Source organism: Dasypus novemcinctus, chromosome 12, assembly GCF_030445035.2.
Source record: "Dasypus novemcinctus isolate mDasNov1 chromosome 12, mDasNov1.1.hap2, whole genome shotgun sequence".
Classification (NCBI taxonomy): domain Eukaryota; kingdom Metazoa; phylum Chordata; class Mammalia; order Cingulata; family Dasypodidae; genus Dasypus; species Dasypus novemcinctus.
In genome coordinates this window covers 36,385,322-36,403,144 of record NC_080684.1, presented here as the reverse complement: position 1 = coordinate 36,403,144, position 17,823 = coordinate 36,385,322, and the positions used below count along the sequence as shown (strand labels likewise).

Below are 17,823 nucleotides of genomic sequence, written 5' to 3'. Positions count from 1 at the left end.
CTGCCATGAACTTAAAATGAAACAGAAAAATATGCAATTAATACCAGTGATGAAATCCTCAGAATTTTATTCTTCTCACACAGTAATTCCAAATAATTTAATTAAGACATATTAAGAAAGAAGAAAATTTTATTAAGATAACATTAAGTAGATAAGGGAAGACGTGCAATTATTAACCAAGAGAGGGGAAAAGAAACATATAACATGGATAAATTTTGCAACAATCTGGGGATTCTCTATGGACACCTATCCATTCTTCAAGAAGGCATATAAAAACTGTATCTTTGATGCAGATTATAGATTGGTTGGCTATGGATAAAAAGTCCAGTGAACTCAGATCAGACTTTAGTTTGGTTGTCATATTTCCTCAAGGGCTTGATCTCCTACATCAACACAAATACACTGCTATGTACTACTAGGTGTCATGTAAAGCTAAACAACATACCAAGTGTCACTTCCAGGAACTTACAGAAGAAAAACCACAAAAATGTTGGCCTGTTTGAAAAAAAGGATGACTTTATTTTCATACTAACAAATGCAGCTTTTGCTGGAGTTCTGATGCTACTTTATATAAAAAGATCCTGGTGATAAGAGGTACTATAAATGTGAAGGAACTGAAGGTCTAAGGGGAAAATGAAAAAGGGAATAGGACAGGAGAAACTTCCACTTTTTACTTTAGATACTTCTATTTATCTGAATATACTGTTTTACCTTTGTAATATGAAACAAGTTAAAACCAATTAAAATAATACAAACTGGGAGCATTAAAATATATTATAAGGTACAGAAAAAAGAAAAAGGTGGTGAAGAAAAAAAATTTTTTTAATTCATTTAAATTCTTGTCATTTATGGACAAATTTATCATTACCTTCTCACTACTACCTCCCATTCCAAAGAGTAATTATGTTTTATAGAATAGGGATTTTTGGTGAGGAGGCATTCTCTTTTTTCTCCTTCCTTCGCTTCTTAATCTAACTCCTCTCCTAGAGAAGGGGAACACTGGATGGAAGAAATAGTGGCCGATATCTGTGTAAAAGAATCAAGGAGTGACCATAGTCCAGTTTTATTTCCTTGTATTACACCTATTGGTCAAATCTTGACTCAAAGAAAAGGCAATATGTAAAGAGGCTATGAAGACAGAAATATACCACCCAAATATTTGGTCTTTATTCTCTTACCCAAGGATTTCTGTGGATCAAATAAGTTTAGGAAAAATAAAACCCAGAAAGAACTGGGGCTTGATGAGGAGCCTGTCATATTCTCCCTACATTGTTTGGTCATTCCTGGGGAAGGAAGAAGAGGTACATCAGTTTTTAGGAACCTGGCAGCTAAATGTCAAGATGATGATAGCTAGACATTAGTTATTGTAGTTGATCAGTTATCTTTTTCATAAAAGCATGCCCAAGGTAGTTGAAGTCTACCTCAGACATACAAAGTCTGTACTCTATGAAACCCAGATTGATATACACATGTAGTTAAGGCGACTAAATCACACTCAGTGTATGTCCCTGGGGCATTCCTTTTTCCTAGTAATGGTTATAGGTTACATTAATCCAGCCATCACTCATTTGCTCATAGGAATTAGAACCATCAGGTTCAACTAAATTATCTGACCTAAATAACATATCCATTCACTGAAGGCAGAGAAAAGTGAAGAATGACCTTTAATAGTCATTATTTAGAAATTATTCAAGTTCTAAGCTTTTTTTTTTTTTTTTTTAAACAAAAAAGAGCCAAGTCATTATGCTGACCACTGGGGGACAAAAACATTTTCACTTTCAAAGAAAGTATAGACTGGGAAGTATACAGATTCATACTGAACGGTAGGATGAGCTGAGATTGTGGAAGACCTGAATAATAAATATGGACTAACTTTGTTGTTGTTGAGGTACTAGGGCCAGGAATTGAACCCAGGACTTGGTATGTGGGAAGCTGTTGCTCAACCACTGAACCACATGGGCTCCCCTGAATTGGTTTTCCCATTTGTTTGCTTTTTGTTTGTTTTGTTTACAGGCACCACTGGGAACCTAGGACCTCCCATGTGGGAAGCAGGCATTCATCCGCTTGAGCCACATCCACTCCCTGGATTAATTTTGTAGCATAAGAAGTTTCTGGGAAGTGGACTTGGCCCAGTGGTTAGGGCGTCCATCTACCACATGGGAGGTCCACGGTTCAAACACCAGGCCTCCATGACCCGTGTGGAGCTGGCCCATGTGCAGTGCTCATGCGTGCAAGGAGTGCCCTGCCACACAGGGTTGTCCCCTGCGTAGGGGAGCCCCACGCGCAAGGAGTGTGCCCCATAAGGAGAGCCGCCCAGCGCGAAAGAAAGTGCAGCCTGCCCAGGAATGGCGCCACACACACAGAGAGCTGATACAGCAAGATGACGCAACAAAAAGAAACACAGATTCCCGTGCCGCTGACAACAACAGATGCGGACGAAGAAGATGCAGCGAACAGACACAGAGAACAGACAGCTGGGGGGGGGGGGAGAAATAAATAAACAAACAAACCTTTAAAAAAAAGAAGTTTATGATCAAGGGAGTAATAACAATTTACAACTGTGTTTAGAAAAATAAATAGCAGCAATGTGGAGGATGGATAGGAAGAAAGAAATGAGAAGTTAACTGGAGGAAGTCAACTATTAACTACATGTGATAAGGCTAAACCATGGAACTAGATGTAGGACTGGAATGGCCCATTCGTGAGAGATGTTTAGAGAGCAGATGTCTTTAGAGGGCTTAGGAAGTGACTGACTAGGGATAAGGCGGGAGGCAGAGGAAGAATTGATTCCAAGATTTGCAGACCAGGGGGCTGGGCGACTGGTGATGGACTGAGGGAACCAGCACTAGGGCGAGTCTTGGTTGAGAAGATGATGGATTATGGCAGACAATCCGAAAGATGGGGCTGAAACCTGGGTAAGAGTTCTGGATTAGAAGCTAGCTTTGAGATCCATCTCCCGGAGTCATGGAAACAGATGAGCTTACACAGGGAGAGAGGAAAAAGAAGGCAGAAGAGATCAGGAAAATAAGGAAAGAGAAGGACAAGAACAGAAGCCATCTCAAGACAAAGGGAACAAGAGAGACTAAGAAAAGTAGAACAAAAGCCAGTTAACCTTGCTTCCTGCAAACAACACCGATAAAGAGATTTATGAGGTATGGGAATTCTGCACGTTTTGCATAAATGTTTAGCCAACTCACAACTTCTCCAATAAAAAAAATATATAATTAAAAAAAATATATTTAGGAGGACAAGACATTAGACCATATATCTCCATTATCTACGTTTCCCCTACCCCGCTTAGCAAGATAACTGAAGTTCAGTCAGTTCTCTGAAATCAAGTTATGGAACTAAAGAATCACACAATTTGCACCCAAAATATTCATTCACCTCACTGAAGCATATATTCTTACTTGTAGTTCTGAAGTATACATTCTTACTTATACACTCTTGACCTTAAAAGGATTTCTAGTGTCCCTACCATATTTCTCAGAACTTCCTTCTAAAAATCCAAATATATAACTTCCTGATAAAAACCTTTCCATCATAGAGTTGAAATTATTACTATGTCAATGATAACCGTAATCTAGTTTCCAACGACCAGTTTTTTCTTAATATAAAGTAGATAATTTTCTAGTAGTTTTATTGAGATATTAGACAAAAACTTTAAAAAGTAAACTAGACCTATTTTCAACACGCATAATTTAGAAACAGTTACAAAACTAAGGGCAGCTGTGCTTTCTGCTTCCTAAGCAGTCCAGTAAATGATAAATGATTAATCAGGATGTTAAAAAAAAAAAAAGACACCAAAAAAACTAAAGGTCTAGGTCAATCCTAGAAGCCCTCCCTCTTCCTGTACCTTGAACAATCAGGCTACTCGTAGGATATCTAGTAGGATCTTTACAGGAGGGGCTTTTCTCCACACACTGTCCAGGCATAAAGAGACAGGCTTGTTCTGACCCATCTCTCACTAGGCATTTACGAGAAAAAAAAGTCTCTTACCAGATCCTTACACATAATCAGCATTTTTGTTTGCTTCAATCCCAGTCATTTCCTACCTTAGGCCAGTTTTGACATGCACTGGCCTTTTGCACTGAATCACACTGTGTGTGTTGGAATGACATCAGCTGCCCTGCCCCTAACAGGGTCTGTGAGGAGACATTACAATGGTGCTTTGAGTCACAACAAAGCCCCTTCCTCTCTATGTAAGATTTCTGACGTTTTTCCTTCCATTTAAAAGAAAAAAATTTTATGAAGACAATAAAGGGGAAAGAGGGGACTGGCAGGCCTAGGAGGACTAAAAATTGAGAGGGAAGAAAAGTCATAAAACTGCTTTGTGGTTACAGCTCTTGCCCAACGGTTTCAGTGTTAAAAGTATATCTAAAAACTCATGCGCAGAATAAGGTTTTAGCCTTGCAAACCTTTACAAATTCTTCCTATCCTCAAATAGATGATCCCCAAACACTCAAGAACTCCTCTAGGCAGGAAAGCTGACAGGCACAGCAACTTCCGAAAAGGAATCGACAAAAATCACACCTAACATAACTGAGGCCTAGAGGACAAGTTATCTAATTTTATAAATTACTTCACAAGGTCTGGATTTGGGGCCAAATCTTTAGTTTCCCTCCAAATCAGCTTTCCCATCTAGATGGAATCTAGAATAAACGATGGTTTTGCTCTCTGTCAGATCTGTTTATTTCATTATAATGACTGTTGTATGTACAAAGTATGTACAAAGCCAGATATGTAGGAAAGTATGAGAAAACTGGAAAAATTTACCAGCTCTGCAGCCCCTGGGTTGTGTTGTAAGTCACCAGCATATGTAACTCATTTTCTAGTTAAGTAATTCCCTCTGGGGACCCAGCCTGCAATCCACAAGAAGGATCACATTTCATTAGCAGTTGTAGGAAAATGCAACCCTGTGCAATTTGCAAGTCAAAAACTCCTGAAGTCTACAGCTCGTCTGGCTATCTTCATTGATTTTTCCTGGGAGAGGATTTTAGTTGATAGAAAACTTTTGTTGGAAGGCACAAATGAGGAAATTGAGAAGAGAAGGGATTCAGCTAGCAAGAGACAACTAAGCTTCAGTCTTGATGTTAAACTCTGGCTTAACACTCCAGTCTGCAGCTGTGTCCAAACGGAGAGAGAGATTCGACAGTAATTTCGCCCTCCCAAAGCTACAAGTGAGAAACAGCAGAGGAGGACAAATGAAAAGGGCGAGTGTACAAAAACACAAAATCCAACCAGTATCAATTCTGTTACATTTCTAGATATCAACTTGAATCCCAGGGTGAGTTTGATTTAATAAGAAATTGGGTCCGGAACTCACAAATCTAACCAAGCATCTATGTAGATAATTCATTTGATTTTTTTTCTTTTAACTCATCTAACTTGAATGAAATACCACATCTACACCTCCATTCAAACTGTCTAGATTTTTAAAAGTTTTGTTTAGTCACATGAATTGGCTGTCTAAAGTTTCAAACCTGCCCCATCCTTACCTTGGTTTGAGTTGATTCACCTTTCTCAAACATCATCTTAAGCCTATTCAGTGGAACATTATATTTCTCTATTTTGCCTGTAGCTTCTGTGTTTTCTTCAATTTCATGCCTGGATTCTCCCAGGCAATTTTCCATCTTCTTACTTTCTGCTGAGTGGTCTTTCAGATCCTCACAGTCCTCCAGGCGGGGATCCCGATACTGAACCAGGGCTTCAGGAGGTGATCCCACTTTAGGTCTGGAATGGACTCTTTCCTCTCGGTCAGCTTCGCCTCCAGAAGCAGCCTTGCTTCCCACTTCAGCGGGAGGACGGTCGACTCTGTGCCTAATCTCAGCGCTGCTGTGTCGTAGGGAGTCTGGGTGAGACTCCACTCCCAGCAGTGGGTTCTCCCACTTCTTCTTTAACACGGTCAGGATTCCCCTGGTAAAGTGCTGGGGGAGATTTTCAGTGTTCTAGAAGAACAACAAGTAAGTGCCAGTTATAACTTGCCTGCCGAAACATTCAAAATGCTGTTCTTTGTAAACTGAAAGTTAAAACTCCAAACTGCTCCTGGTCTACTACTGTTTCAGAGACAGCTGCGAATAGTTACAGCCCAGCCACATGGAGAAAGCATCCACCCCGGGAGAGGGGAAGAGAGAAAAAGTCATGAGCTGAAGCAGGAAGTGATAAAACAGGATAGCCTTATAAGGACAAAATGAGAAGAAAGGAAAATCCAGACCTACGGATCTGGAGGCAAGAGATTTTTTTTTTAATCCAAAAATGAATGGGGAAAACAAGAAAGTAAAAGCAAGATACCAGAAACTTTAAACACTGTAGATATGCATTAATAAAAGTTCATCATTACACGCCACAAAACGATGTGGTGAATACTGCTGGTTTTTCCTCTTAAACAAAACAAAGGGGAGCAGATGTAGCTCAGTGGTTGAGTGCCTACTTCCCATGTATGAGTGTTGGGTTCAATCCCTGGTACCTCCTTAAAAAAAAAAAGACTAAATTCTGAAACTAGGCAATATCAGTAACTATGGATAATAGCATCAGGGATTGAAACATTATTTGTAAAAACTTAAAGAAGGCACCATACTTTTACATATATTTGCATAAATGATAATTGGTCATATCAGATATAATTTACATGCATTTAAACAAATTTTACTTTTAAGAACATGACCCTCTTTTCTTTTTCCTGCTCTTCTCTACATATTTGGCCATGTGTAAATTCTAGTTATCAAAAAATTTACTTTATAGCTCCTTAGGTTGAACTTAAATACCTAGGTTTCATTCAAAACACACACATGCACAACCAAACAACCACAACTATAAAACCCACTCTGTTGACTGAAGGCCATATCTACATACCATAGAGATTTCACTTTCATTTGGGTCAAAAATGGAATTAATTTATAACTTATAAAACAGATTAAAGACAATCTGGAAATCGTCAGTGTACCATAAAAATAGAGGAAACATGCTTGTTGTATAAAATGCCCTATACTCTGAAAGTATTCCTTCTAAATCACTTGGGCAGCATCACCTCCCCAACAAACCAGGGGCTCCAATACCTTCTTGCTCTCCATTCCAGTGGTCTGTGACTCACCCGTCTTTCAACCAAGAAAGAAAGGACAAACAACCTAGGACTGAAAGACCTCCGGGAATTAAACAGGATTAGCAGCTATATTGGGAATTAAGTCTCTCACCCTATTACTTTTCTAAATACATTCTGAGAGGCATTTCATCAACCAGAGCCAAGGCTTGGAGGTAAAAAAAAAAAGTTACAGGAGAACTGTTTTAGTGTTTTAAATCTTAGCTGACAAGATAATTTATTGGGGGAGGTATGAATGGATGAGAGGTATAAGAAGCATACAAATTTTTCTTTTAGGAAAAGAGGGAATTAAAAAACAGCTTCAGAAGCTGGTGCTACCTTAACCACCAGTGGACCTCTTGGCTTTGTACTACCTGGTGGCACATAATGAGTCATCTAGGTCTGTGATTTCACCTGCCCTGCCCGTGCAGGAGCCCTGAGAATCAAAGTGGCATTTTGCCTTGGTAATTGGACACTATTTTCCTCAGCTACATTATCTGTGATTGAAGCATATTTACTGATTGGAAAGATGCCCATAAGATACTTTCAACTGAAAAAAGCATGCTCCCATTTTATTATACATAGTATATTGTAAATATAAGTAGAAAAGTGGGCTGGAAGAACAGACGTCCGTGTGTTAACGGGTTATCTTTGGATGAAGGATTATAAGCACTTGTGTTCTTTTGGTTGTTTGTTGTTTTTTTTTTTTAACAATAAATATATATTCATTGAGTAATAAAAATGAATACAAAAATAAAATCACAAGAAAGCTTCTACTGAATATTAAGTAATTTTGATGTTACTGTAAGTAGTTTGAGAACTGTCACTTTTACTTTATCAGGGATGACCAGGCAGAGACAGGGATTTGGGTGGTGGACTGCCAGCTGTGTCCCAAACAAAGGGCCAAGGAGAAGCCTATCTCTTGGGGGCTCTTTCGGGAGGAGTTGTGCTCTTTTACTAAAAGGTGCCCTTTAGAAGTTCACAAGTATCGCTGTGGGGCAAGAAGGAGAAAAGCAGCGCTGGTGGTCGGGCATCATTAAAGGACCCCCACCCTCATCCCTCTGGGCACCCACAGTACTTGGGCACCTCCCATATCCTAAACTTAGGTTACAGTCTCTACAGATTCTCTACTGTTCCAGGCTGGGTGGTGGCGTAAGAATAAAATGGAATTCTGGTTGAAGATATTTGTTATTAAGATTTTAATTTTTTGGCGGCGGACTTGGCCCAGTGGTTAGGGCTTCCGTCTACCACATGGGAGGTCCACAGTTCAAACCCCGGGCCTCCTTGACCCGTGTGGTGCTGGCCCATGCGCAGTGCTGGTGCGCGCAAGAAGTGCCCTGCCATGCAGGGGTGTCCCTGCACAGGGGAGCCCCAGTGCAAGGAGTGTGCCCTGTAAGGAGAGCCGCCCAGCATGAAAGAAAGTGCAGCCTGCCCAGGAATGGTGCCGCCCACATGGAGAGCTGACACAAGATGACGCAACAAAAAGAGACACAGACTCCTGTGCTGCTGACAACAGAAGCGGACAAAGAAGACGCAGAAGACACAGCAAACAGACGCGGAGAACAGACAACTGGGGTGGGGGGAGGAGGGGAGAGAAATAAATTAAAAAAAAAAAAGATTTTCATTTTTTCCTAATTATTTTCCTAGAATAAGGCAATAGGAAGTTAGGAAGACTGAAAGTTTTCAAGGGCCACTACCACAGCCTCCATTTTCAGAGTGACATGCAGGACACTGCTCATTGTTCCCAAGGATCCTGGCAGGTGCTGCCTCTAGACGGTAAATGACTACCTGAATCCAGATCAGGGACACCCAGGAGAAGCAACACAGTATCCTGCAGGATCAAATTGACTTGGAATGAGTCCCAGCTCTGTCACTATGTCACTACAAGATAGATGGGTGACCTTGGACAAGTCCCTTCCCCTCTTTGGTTCTGTAATTCCACCTGAAAAATGAAGAGGCTGGGTCAAATGACTTTTTCTTTTTAGGTACTGGGGATTAAACTCAGGACCTCATATGTGGGAAGCTGGCCGTCAACCACTGAGCTACACTGGCTCCTCGAAGTTGGTTTTTTCATTTGTTTGTTTGTTTTAGGAGGTACCAGGGCTCAATCAAACCCAAGACTTCGTATATGGGGTGCAGGTGCTCAACCACTTGAACTACATCATCTCCCCTGAGTAGGTTTTTTCTTTGTTTGCTTATTGCTTTTTGCTTTTAGGAGGCAGCGGGACAGAACCTGGGACCTCCCATGTGGGAAGCAGGTGCTCAACTGCTTGAGCCACATCTGTTCCCCCTCAAATGACTTTTTACTAAAGTTACTTTTCTTTTGTTTTAAAACAGTTGCTGCAATGATGCTTTTAAAAAATTAATTTTTAATTTTTAAAAAGATACTTAGATTATACAAGTGTTACATAACAAATATAGAGGATTCCTTGGGAAGCAGATGTGTCTCAAGTGACTGGGCTTCCACCTACCACATGGGAGGACCCGGGCTTGATTCCTGGGGCTGCTGGTAAAAAAAAAAAAGCGTGCCCACGTGGCAAGTCAGTGCCTGCACAAGTCAGTCACGCAGCAAGATGATGATGCAACAAAAGAGATACGAAGGGGAGAGTCAAGGTGAAGCACAGGAGAGACCAGGAAGTGAGGTGGCGCAATTGACAAGGAACCTCTCTCCACATCAGAGGTCCCAGGATCGAATCCTGGTGAATCCTAGAGGAGAAAGATGAGAAGACAAAAAGAGAAATAGATACAGAAGATCACACAGTGAATGAACACAAAGAGCAAAAACAGCAGGGCGGGGGTGGGGGAGAGGGAAGGGGAAAAATATACAGGGGGTTCCCACATGCCTCGCTCCCCACCTCAAATGACTTTTAATGTTGAAATCTTGGTGAACAAATATTTGTCTTGAAAGCAGGAGGCTATAGCAGTAGTATTGGAAACATGTACTGCCTGGATGTACAGCCTCCAAGAAAGGGAAGAAATTCCTAGGGTGAGAATTTCTCAGAAAAGTAGTAACCAGTCATGGGGTTTAGTGCACAGATGTACAGGTGGCACAGATTTTAAGAAGTGGCATACTCCATGCTTGAAAGGAACCTGAAAACATAAGTGATGGTGGTATGAATGATCTGTTTCTGTATCAAAGGTTCAAGTGGGAGGAGGAGGGTAAAGGAAGAGTAAATTTTGGGGAATCCAGGCTATCACATAGATAATCCCCCACTACTTGCTTAAAGAGAAAATTTACCCATTTGTTGCAGAATATTTCCCTAACATGCTTTCCATGGTAAGATGTGGGTGCTCTTTCACCTGGTCAGACACATCTATAAATTTCTGAGGACATTTCCCTCTGTCCTTCAGAAGGAGACAATTTAGACTCTTACAAGTCTAGTGGAGCTTAAAAGTAATCCTTCCATTGCACTGCAAGACTTTGAAATATATTACAAAACTACAGTGGTCAAAAACATGTAATGGGGCAAAATAGTCTTTTCAACAAATGGTGCTTGGAGAATTGAATATTCATAACCAAAAAATAAAAGAGGATCCCTATCTCACTACTTATACAAGAATCAACTCAAAATGAATCAAAGACCTAAATATAAAAAAGCCAGGATCATAAAACTACTAGAAGAAAATATAGGAAAACAACTTAAAGATCTTGTCATAGGTTGTGGTTTCTTGGACCTTACATCCAAAGCACAAGCAACAAAAGAAAAAAAGTAGATAAATGGGAACTCCTCAAAATTAAATACTTTTGTAACTCACAGGACTTTGTCAAAGGGGTGAAAAGGCAGCTGATTCAACTGGAGAAATATCTGGAAATCACATACCCAATAAGGGTTTAATATCTATGACATATAAAGAGATGCTACAACTCAACAATAAAAAAGTGAACGGCCCAATTGAAAAATGGGCAGAAAGACCTGAATAGACATTTGTCCAAAGAAGAAATACAAATAGCAAAAAAAAACACAAAAAACAAAAACACACAGCAAAACAACAAAAAACAAAACAAACAAAAATCACATGAAAAAATGTTCAACTTAGGGGAAATGCAAATCAAAACTATAATTGAGATATCATTTCGCATCTATTGGAATATCCTTTACTAAAAAGACAGAGAACTACAAGTGTTAGAGAGGATGTGGAGAGAAAGTAATACTTATTCACTGCTAGTGGGAATGCAGAATGGTACAGCCACTTGTGGAGGACCATTTGGCAGTCCCTAAAGGAGTTGAATGTAGATTTTCCATATAACCTGGCAATACCACTACTGGGCATATACCCAGCAGAACTGAGAGCAGTGACACAAACAGACATCTGTACACCAACATTCATATAGCAGTGTTATTCATGATTGCCAAAAGTTGGAAACAACCCTGGTATCCATCAACAGATGAATGGATAAACAAACTGGTATATTCACACTGTGGAATATTATGTAGCAGTTAGGAAGAAATGGAGTCGTAAAGCATATGACAGCATGGATGAACCTGGAGGATATCATGTTGAGTGAAGCAAGCCAGACACAAAAGGACAAATACTGTATGATCGTGCTACTATGAACTCTCATAGAGTTAATAATTTGAATATGGATCACCATTCCTGGTGAGGTTAGAGAATAGAATGAGGTTAGAGAATGGAAAGCTGAGCGTTAACTTGTGCAGAATTGGTAAAAAGGATGTGTGTTTATCTTTGGAAATGAATAGAAAAGGTGAAAGCCCAACATAGTATCTCTAACTAGCAGTATTATTGTGCCGGTATTAAAGAGAAAGTCTAAGATCATGTATATTACTACAAGGAAAGCTAAAATATGTAATATGAGACTGTATAGCATAGTAAAACTACATGTGAAATATGAATACGGATAAAATTACATACATAAGACTGTTTTCCTTTGAAATTGAACAAACGTATATTAATACTACAAGATGTTAATATCAGACAAAAAAAAAGCCAACACCTTAAGCTAAGTGAAAGAAACCAGACACAAAGTACTACGTATTGTATGATTCCACTTATATAAAATGTAAATATAAATCAATTTATAAAGATGAAACTAGATTAGTGGTTATGTAGGGCTGGGGAAGGACTGCTAAGGGGTGTGGAGTTTTTCTTTTTGGAATAATAAAATTGTTCTAAAATTTTTTGTGGTAATGAAAGCACAACACTGTGATTATACTAAAAGCCAGTGATTATACATTTTGGATAGATCATACGGTATGTGAATATATCACAATGAGACCGCTTAATAAGTGAATAATTGTGCAAAAGTAGCCAGAAATAGCAGCTATGTATAGCATAGACAGATTGAAAGGTAAATAATTTTCTTGTCTATTTTTGTTTATTATTATTAAAATAATGAAAACGCTCTCACAATGATTGAAGTGAAGAATGCACAGTTATGTGATTATACCAAATACCATTGATTGTACACTTTGGATGAGTTGTATACTTTATTAATACGCATCAATAAAATTGGTTTGTTTGAAAAAAAAGGGGGGGAAGCAGATTTGGCCCAACGGATAGGGCGTCCGCCTACCACATGGGAGGCCCGCAGTTCAAGCCCCGGGCCTCCTTGACCCATGTGCAGCTGGCCCATGCGCAGTGCCGTGCCACGCAGGGGTGTCCCCCGCATAGGGGAGCCCCACACTCAAGGAGTGCACCCCATAAGGAGAACAGCCCAGTGAGAAAAAAGAGCAGCCTGCCCAGAAATTGTGCCGCACACACACGGAGAGCTGATACAGCAAGATGACGCAACAAAACAAGACACAGATTCTGGGTGCCGCTGACAAGAATCCAAAATGGACACAGAAGAACACACAGTGAATGGACACAGAGAGCAGACAATGGGGGTGGGGGTGGGGGGGAGAGAAATAAATAAATCTTTTTTAAAAAAAGGAATCCTTCCTCATTAGTGGAAAACAGGTAAATTCTGATAAAAGTATGCAGTTTAGTTAATAGCATTGTACCAGTGTTAATTTCTCCGTTTTGAGAAATGTTCCATAGTTATGTAAGATGTTAACATTAGGGGAAGCTGGGTGAAATTTACATGGGAACTCTGTGTACTATCTATATAACACTCCTGCAAATTCAAAATTATTTCAAAATTAAAAGATTGTATTAAAAAAAAGTAACCCTCCTCCAACTTTATGCCTCTCTAACTACTGCTGTCTCTTGCATTTCCTTTTAAGGGTCTTGAAAGAAGTTTGTAGTTGCTATTTCATTAATTACTTTCCATTCACTCTTCAATTCTACTACCAAAGCACTTCTTAATTAGCTCCAACCAAAATAACCATTTCTCTCTCTATATTTTTCATTTATCTTTTTAAAAAAATTTCCCCCCCGCCCCAGTTGTCTGCTCTCAGTGTCCATTCACAGTGTGTTCTTCTGTGACTGCTTCTATCCTTATCAGCAGCACCAGAAATCTGTGTTTCTTTTTGTTGCGTCATCTTCTTGTGTCAGCTCTCCGTGTGTGTGGTGCCATTACTGGGCAGGCTGCATTTTCTTTCGTGCTGGGCAGCTCTCCTAACGGGGCGCACTCCTTGCGTGTGGGGCTCCCCTATGCAGGGGACACCCCTGTGTGGCACGGCACTCCTTGTGCGCATCAGCACTGCGCATGGGCCAGCTCCACATGGGTCAAGGAGGCCTGGGGTTCGAACCGCGGACCTCCCATATGGTAGGCGGATGCCCTATCCACTGGGCCAAGTCCACTTCCTTCATTTATCTTATTTTATATTTATTTTTCCAATTAGAAAAATAATAAAACCTTACTAGGAAAAAAAGCCGCAATCAATATACAAATGCTATGATTTTCCCTATTCTACTTCCCTCTCTCTCCCAACCAAGATTATCTACTGCCAACAGTTTGGTGTATATTCTTTAAATTTTTTTTTCTATTTTTTATATTCTCTCTTTCTATATATATATATTTTCTATATAATCATACTGTACTTACCATTCTGTACCTTGCTTTAATCATTTAATGTGCTTCTGATATCTTTCCATTTTCATAAAATCTTTTTTTTTTTTTTTTTCCTTATAAGAATTTTAAGGAGTTGACAGGGATGCGTACATGGGAAGCAGGTGCTCAACCACTAAGATATACCCCTTCCCCTTACAGAAATTTTAAGAGATATTATCAAGTAAATGCAATGTGTGAATCTTGTTTGAATCTTAATTCAGACAAATCAACAAAAGGACATTTTGAGACAAGTGAGGAAAACTGAACATCTATTAGTATCAGATGGTGTGAGATAATTATTAATTTCGTTAGGTATGATAATGGTATTTTTCTTACATACATTCAAGGTCCTTGCATTTAGGAACGCTTATTCCATGGAAAGTTCGACTCTTCCACATCCATCTTTTGTGGGAAGGTAAGCTTTATTTCTGAGCAGCCTGAAAAGAGCAGCGAGAAGGACCACAGCTATGATCTAGGTGGAGGGAGCCTCAGTTTCAGGTCTAATTGCCAAGTCTCAGCTGAAAATCTCACCCATTCCTCCTGATTGCCCACCACCCACTTGGTGGTCTTTTCAGGTGAAAACTAAGACGGTAGGATTGAAGGGGACTGTGATGTCTTTGTTACTTAAACAGTTCAATTTCAGGAAAGAGGACACTATTGACAGATCTGCTAAACTATTAAAATAAATACTTGCAGTGAGTATACAGTTCATTTAGTAGCTTTCTTCACATTTTCACATTTTACAAAGTCACAGAGGTTTCATTCACATTTGAAGCAGCTGAGTTGGTAAAGATCCTGTCTACACTGCACAGGAGATGGATTATATTCAATTACACCTCGAAATAGCCAGCTGGAAGATTATTCCATCGGTTTTGAAGTGCTGGTGGGGCTGGCATCTGCGATGGTAGCCAAAAAAAATGAGATTTCTGTGTAACACATGCTGGTACTGGACGCACTCGTTCGCCCAGCCCTTGTTCTGATACTCCACGATACAGCGGATCAGCTGGTCGTTCTCCTCCAGGAGCCGCTGGATAGTCTCTTGGTTGACTTTAGCCTTGCCCCGCAGCCAGTCTGGTACAAAGGCCAGCGACATCCGGGGAGCCTGGAGACCGCGGCTCCCTGCCCGGCCACCAGCGCGCTCTCCGCAGGCGCCAACCTTTCATAAAATCTTAATAATCATAGAATATTATGTGCATGTAACATAATTTATCATTCTCCAACTGCTGGATATCTGCATTGTTTCAAAATTTTCAGTGTTGGGAAGCGGACTTGGCCCATGCGCAAGGAGTGCGCCCTATAAGGAGAGCCGCCCAGTACGAAAGAAAGTGCAGCCTGCCTAAGAATGGCACTGCCCACATGGAGAACTGACAACAAGATGATGCAACAACAAAAAAAGAAACACAGATTCCCGTGCCACTGACAATAACAGAAGCGGACAAAGAAGAAATACACAGCAAATAGACACAGAGAACAGACAACCGGGGCGGGGGTGGGGTGGGGGGGGAAGTGGAGAGAAATCAATAAATAAATCTTAAAAAAATTTTTTTTTCAGTGTTACAGAGACTATTGCTGTAAATATCCTTTTACACTTCATTGGTTCTCACTTGTGAGTTTTTCTCAGTAGTTTTTAGAGGTGGAATTGCTGGATTGGAGGATATAAAATACATTTAACATTTTAATAGATATTGCCCAACTGACCTCCCACTAACATGTATAAAAGTTCTTATTTTCTCAAATACTGGATATTATCCATTTAAAAAAACAACAACAAAAAACAAACCTTTGCCATCTAATTAGATTACAATTTACATCTCATTGTTATTTTAATAACATATTTTCATGTTTATTGGCCTTTTATATTTAATTACCTGCTCATATTTTCTTACCTCAACTGCTAATTGCAATGGATACTTCTGTCCTTATTTGACTTGATCTCTTTATAACATATGGCATTCTGACCACTCCCCCTTTTAAAAATTATTTCCTTTTATGGTTTCTGTGACCCCTCTCTTTCCTAGATTTCTTTCCATTTCTCTGCCACCCCCCAGTTTTCTTCACAGGTTTCTCCTTCTCAGTCCCTTCTTTATATGGTGGGATCCCCTCAAAGTTCTTAGGTCATCTTTACTCTCTTTATATGTCCTCTGTAGATGATGTCATCTGGTCCCTGGTTTCACCCACCAACTATTAATATATGTTTATGACTCATACCCAACAACTCTAGCCAGCGTCCTCTCCTAAGCCTAAAATCCAAATACCTTCCCTCATATACCAGTTCTACCTGGAACGCCTTACAGGCATCTTAAACTCAACCTAATGTAACAGTGCAGTCTTCTTCCTACTTCATTCACTCCTTAACCTTTAACTTGTTAATGTTTCTTTTCCTGAATCTTGGGGAATGTGACAACCATTTTTCTGGCTGCCAAATGAGCCTGTCTTCTTATGTCTCCATGCTTTGCATGTATTATTTCTTCTGTCTGAATACAACTCCTCTGCCACACCCTTGCCCCCTTCCCTTACCTAATTCCATTTCTCCTTAGGGCTCTGTCAGGCACCAACTCTTCTGGGAAGACTGCCTTGGCAAGGCATAGTCTATTGTGGTTATGGATCTCTCCTAAACTCTACTCCCCCACCCTGAATATTTCTTTGGTATGGTCCTTAACACGTCTGTATTATAACTTCTTTTGAAGGATGGGACCACATCTTATTCCTCTCTGTGCTCCACAAATGTTAAGTCTATCCTTGTGATAACAACTTCTGTCTTCCTACTCTGTCTTGATCCTACTCCAATCAGGCCTTAATCCCACCACTCTCAGACAGCACCAGGTGACCTATGACCTTTATGTTGCCAAATCCAACGGCCAATCCTCAACTCATCTGTATGTTTGACAGGCTGTCTCTTCTAGAACCACTTTCTTCACAGGTTTCTGGCACCCCATTTCTCTTGTTTCTACTGTTATTTCACCAACTGCTTCCTTTGATGGTTCCTTCTCATCTCTCCAATCTCTAAACACCAAGGTGCTCTTGAGCTCAGTCTTCAGAACACTTCTATCTGAACTCACTCCCTACGTGCTATCATGCATCTCACAGCTTTAAATATCACGGATACTTTGACACATGCACCTTTTATCTCCAGTCCAGATCTCTGCCGATTCTAGATTTACAACAGTTTAGTTTCTATGTGACATCTCCACTGGAATGTCTTAAGAAGGCATTTCACATTTAACTGTCCAAAACTGAGCTTCTACTATCTCCCCATCCTCATACTTGCTTTTACTGCAGTCTTCCCCATCTCAGTTAATGACATGTTTCCAGGTATTCAGGCCAAAATCATTGTAGCCACCCTTGATTCTTCTTTTTCTCTTATACCTCATGCCCATGAGCAAACCCTAGCTGCTCCAGCTTCAGTATAAATCCTGAGCACTTCTCTCCAAATATATCTTCTACCCCAGACCATTCCATTATCATCTCTTGCCTAAATTATTGCAATTGTCTCTTTTTTTCGTTTTTGCAATCGTCTCTTAATTGGTTTCCAAGCTTCTGCCATTGTTCCCCATATAGTCTCCTCCTCCTCTTTTAAATTTTAAGTTAGATCATATCACTTCTTTGCATATAAAACCCTCCAAAGCATCCCATCTTAATCAGAGTTAATGCCAAGGTCCTCCTGGTACCCTATAAGACCTTGATCCTCCTACCCCTCAAATATACTTAGAATGTTCCTGCCTCAGGGCTTTTGAATAGGCTCTTCCTTGTGCCCCAGTCGTTCCTCCCCTGGATCACACCATAAGAGCTCTGC

At 40.1% G+C, this 17,823-nt stretch overlaps 1 protein-coding gene and 1 pseudogene across 6 annotated transcripts in view; both read right to left on the bottom strand.

The window, feature by feature from the left end:
• Positions 1 to 17,823, bottom strand: part of LIMA1 (LIM domain and actin binding 1) — a 103,088-nt gene that overhangs the window by 31,295 nt on the left and 53,970 nt on the right. For 4 of the 6 annotated variants that reach the window (XM_004453655.5, XM_071218899.1, XM_004453654.5 and 1 more), the window contains one exon: positions 5,499 to 5,948. The exons of the other annotated variants lie outside the window; for them this stretch is intronic. In XM_004453655.5, coding sequence (XP_004453712.2) covers positions 5,499 to 5,948 — 450 coding nt within the window. The remainder of the gene's footprint in view (positions 1 to 5,498; positions 5,949 to 17,823) is intronic. 6 annotated transcript variants of the gene reach the window in all.
• LOC131280593 (SS18-like protein 2 pseudogene) lies at positions 14,733 to 15,187 on the bottom strand (annotated as a pseudogene).